The sequence below is a fragment of the Megalops cyprinoides genome, chromosome 7 (assembly GCF_013368585.1).
Source record: "Megalops cyprinoides isolate fMegCyp1 chromosome 7, fMegCyp1.pri, whole genome shotgun sequence".
Classification (NCBI taxonomy): Eukaryota; Metazoa; Chordata; class Actinopteri; order Elopiformes; family Megalopidae; genus Megalops; species Megalops cyprinoides.
In genome coordinates, this window is record NC_050589.1 from 37,313,870 (window position 1) to 37,317,865 (window position 3,996).

General features: G+C 44.9%; 1 protein-coding gene across 1 annotated transcript; it reads right to left on the reverse strand.

The window, feature by feature from the left end:
• Nucleotides 1-391: 391 nt before the first annotated feature.
• neurod4 (neuronal differentiation 4) lies at nt 392-1,462 on the reverse strand. The gene has a single exon (XM_036534313.1). The coding sequence runs from the start codon at nt 1,460-1,462 to the stop codon at nt 392-394; it is 1,071 nt and encodes a 356-aa protein (XP_036390206.1).
• Between the last annotated feature and the right edge of the window lie 2,534 nt (nt 1,463-3,996).

A 3,996-nucleotide genomic window follows, 5' to 3' on the forward strand; every position in this document is an offset into this window, starting at 1 on the left:
AGTTTTCACACAGGTAAAAAATATACCAGAAAATCTTTTTTTGTCATATAGTTATGACATTTCAGAGCTTTTTTGTTAACAACACATATTTGTCCTTACAACAGTCTTCTCTCAGTATACTGCTGGTTTGTAGTAAAGGAATAACAAGTTGTGCCAAAATCCTGCAGGTTCAGTTACCATGTTGGGATGCTGCTGATGTACCATTGAGCAGGGAGCCTATCTTGAATTCCCTCAGTCAACTTCCAGCTGTATAAATGGACAGTATGTAAGAAGTGAGCTACATAAGTTACTCTGGGTGAGGGCATCAGCTAAATAAAAATAAATAATGTAAATAATTTCACACAGACTGAGGCGAGAGGGAGTCAGGAGGTAAGAGTGAGAAGTTCATAGGTCAGTCATTGTAAATTGTGCCCATCTGTGCTGCCACCATGTGGGGAGGGGTGAAAGTTTCAAAGGCCATGTCCAGGGGCAGTTCATAACGGGACGCCTGGAAGAGGGCATGGCCCTGAGGGCCCTGCAGGCCCCCCATGGAGGAGGGCGGGTATTGGTGCAAGGAGAGAAAGTGGGTGGGGTGTGGTGGGTAACTCCTCTCCGTCTCGTGGGGGGAGAGCTCCTGCTTGAGGGTGAAGTTGCCGCTGATGCTAAGGGGGGGTGTGAGGGGCCCGTCATAGGGGGGAGTGCCGCTACTGCACTCGTTAGGAGAGGGGTTCTCGTAGGCCGTCCCCTTAAAGCCCTTTAAGTGCATGAGGTGGGAGGCCTCTAACGAGGCGTAAGGAGGGCTGGGCAAGCCTGGGGAGGGGTAGCTGAAGGGGTGTCTTTGTTGTCCTCCTCCCACGACCCCTACAACTCCTGGCCCGGAGCACTTCTCGTCCAGCTTGTCAAGCAGCATAGGAGCAGCTCCCAGCTGCAGACACCCAGCAACCAGGTTACTGGTGGGCTGAGAGAGACCCTTGCATAGCATTTCCACAAAGCCTGGGTTCTCCAGGGACTGGCCACTCTCCAGAACCTCAGACAAGGCCCAGATGTAGTTACGTGCCAGTCGCAGCGTCTCTATCTTGGATAGCTTCTGAGTTTTGGAATAGCAGGGCATCACACGCCTCAGATTGTCTAGGGCGTCGTTGAGGCCATGCATGCGTGAGCGCTCACGGGCATTGGCTTTTACCCGCCGAGCACGGAACCTCTCCTGCCGGGCTTTGGTCATCTTCTTCTTCTTGGGTCCTCTCCTCTTGGGAAACTTCTCTCCATCCTCCCCGCAGTCCTCCTCTTCCTCCTCCTCCTCCTCCTCCTCTTCCACTTCCTCACTGCCCAGCTCCCCGCCCCTTTGCCCGCTGCCACTGATCCCATAGCAGCCCATCTGAGTTGCACCTTCCCTGTCCTGGGAGCTAGCGTCCTCATCGATCCAGCCCAGAGAGCTCACCAGCTCCGTCACATCTCCTGTCTTCCCGTAAGGCTTGGTCATCATTGTGTCTGCAGACAGAGAAAATAAGCGTTCAACGAAGATGTTTCAAATATTCAAATATTCAAGTTTCATATTTTAATTTCAAATTTCAATGGCATCTCCATGACACTCATGTGATTTGATACATAATTGTTCCTGATTCAATCACAAGAAGCTACAGATGCAACATATTACATTATACATGTATGATAAATAAAGAACATCCCATTTAACATATTCATCCTCCGTTTTTGGTTGACCTCTGGAAAACATTATATTATGTTATTTTTATATTTTATTCTATTAACATTTTTGTTTATATTTAATTTTGTTTATTTATATAGGTTTCTGGAGGACACCAGATTAGCCGCTTGCTGAAGATGGTAGTGGTGGTTCAAGTTATGGTAGTGTTCTGCTTGGATTAAAATGAGAGGTACACTAATAGTAATACACTATAGTAAATTGATACACTAACAGTATGAGCTGCCATTAATCCTGTGTTGAACCAAGAAGGAACGGTGCATTAGGATAACTGGTTGGCTGGCTATTCTACCGCAGTTAAACACTGTGCATCTCATTTTCACTTCTAGAGCTGATCCCGATCATGTGCACAGAATGACTGCTGCTGAATTTCCTTTTGAATATCATCACATCTACCAAAGTTGAACATCCACCCGAGTCTCACACAGACTTCTGTCTAATAGAATCCAATACACACCGTCTTTATTCTCTGTCCCATCCCCATTAATCCTTAAAGATAAGAGATTTAAAACAGTGCTGGAGGAAACAATGATCACCACACCCGTCATGAGATTATTACTGCTAAACAGCTTTGTTTACTAGAGGGCACTCCATGAGGAACTATTGGGTACAGTAAGAGGGATTTCAAGGGCCTCACTGGTCCTGATTTTGTGTTTAATGGGGCAGGGTAGGGGTGTGTGTTGGGGAGTTTGGGGGTATTCTTATATTGTATGTAGTGGCCTCGTCCCTTAATGAATCTGAGTGGTGTGTGTAATTGCTGTCAGTGTGAGGATTTGGGTCAGCCGTACTGCCCAGTCAAATATATTACTGACAAGGGTTCATAACCACTTGAGTGCTTAGCCTCCACCCTGGTGAGACCTATCTGACCTTTGTTAAAATTACAGGAAGCAATTCATCTGCTGTTAGCTCTGTTTCAATATGCCCCGAGTTGATTTTCTGTTAATATTATTCATGATAGAAATGTATTTTTATTGGGGTGGGAGAGGGGGGTGGTGGGGGAGAAAGAGAGATATTAAGGAAATAATGAGTAGTAGAGGCGTTTAAGACAATTCCTCACTTAGTTCAGCACCATGGTTTGAACAGCGCCTATAACTATGCTTTTGACCCCTGACAAACCACGGATTTGCAAAAAGTGACAGCAGCAGTTCTATTTGGAGGACAAGTCTGTCCTCGTTGCACTTAATTAATTTTATTTTTGTCTACTTAAAAAAGTTTTAGCGCTACTGTTTCGCCAGTACGCGACTCACCGAAAACAAAAAGAGAGGGAAGAAAAATACTTGATAAACTGTAGCTAGGAACTGTACATGACCCTATCCCCTTCCTCCCCAACAAGTGCTAATGAGCAACCTCAAAAGCGGGGAGGCTGTCTGTCCAACGGGACCGTCTAAGCTCTGTGCTTCCCGCTGTTAGGTTGCCGTATTGGAGACACTGTCAATCTGGGACACAGCCGGCTTTTCCCCACGGATAAAGCGCCCGACCGGGGATTTAATTTGAGTTTAGCCTATATAGAGTTTGAGTCAACAAACAGGCGACCGGGCAACACAGATATCCCGGCAAAACAGTCTGACTTGGTTCTTCAGAGCGAAGCGGAGCATCCCTTAGGTTTGTTCGTTGAGTTAATACATCTTCCCTTCTCGTCTACGACATCTCGAGATACAATCAATGTGAAATTTTCTGTCCTGACCTAAACCTGTATATGGATAAGATATATTACAAGGTATAGCTGTTAACTGTTCGTGACTAAAAAGCAAATGCTACTGGGATGGCTGTAGGGCATAATAATTAGAAAGCTGGGTTTTTGACCAGGAAGCTGAAAGTTCAAATCTCAGATGAGGTACTGCCGTTGTAGCTCACATGAATTGGTACACTCTAGGTTCACTCTAAAACCTTAATTCACTTTTTGAATGTTCTTGATGAAAGTTTGTATTTAACGTACTATATTAAGATATACATCCCGTTCCTGCTGTGGTCTAATGCACAATGTGACTGCATGTATAGTTGTGATGTAGTGCGTCATTTGTGACTGAATGATTAAAACAATCCGTCATCCGTCAAACGCTTATGGTCTGTTAAGTCTTCCAATGACGTTTTCATCAGATCTAATGCGATAGTTCACCATTAGATTAGACTGTTTAAAACATGCAAAACTCCTGATCGGAGTTTATCCTAATAATCATCAATGGAGGAGAAATACCATTAATTCCATAAAGAGGGAGACATTATGGATAGATATGTGGTCCTATACCCGTAGCAGCTGAATGACGAAACGAGCAATCAAGACAGCAATCAAATTTGGG

What these genes read in the sequence shown, in the direction of transcription:
- neurod4 (XM_036534313.1), bottom strand. Translation starts at nt 1,462, where the DNA reads ATGATGACCAAGCCTTACGGGAAGACAGGAGATGTGACGGAGCTGGTG.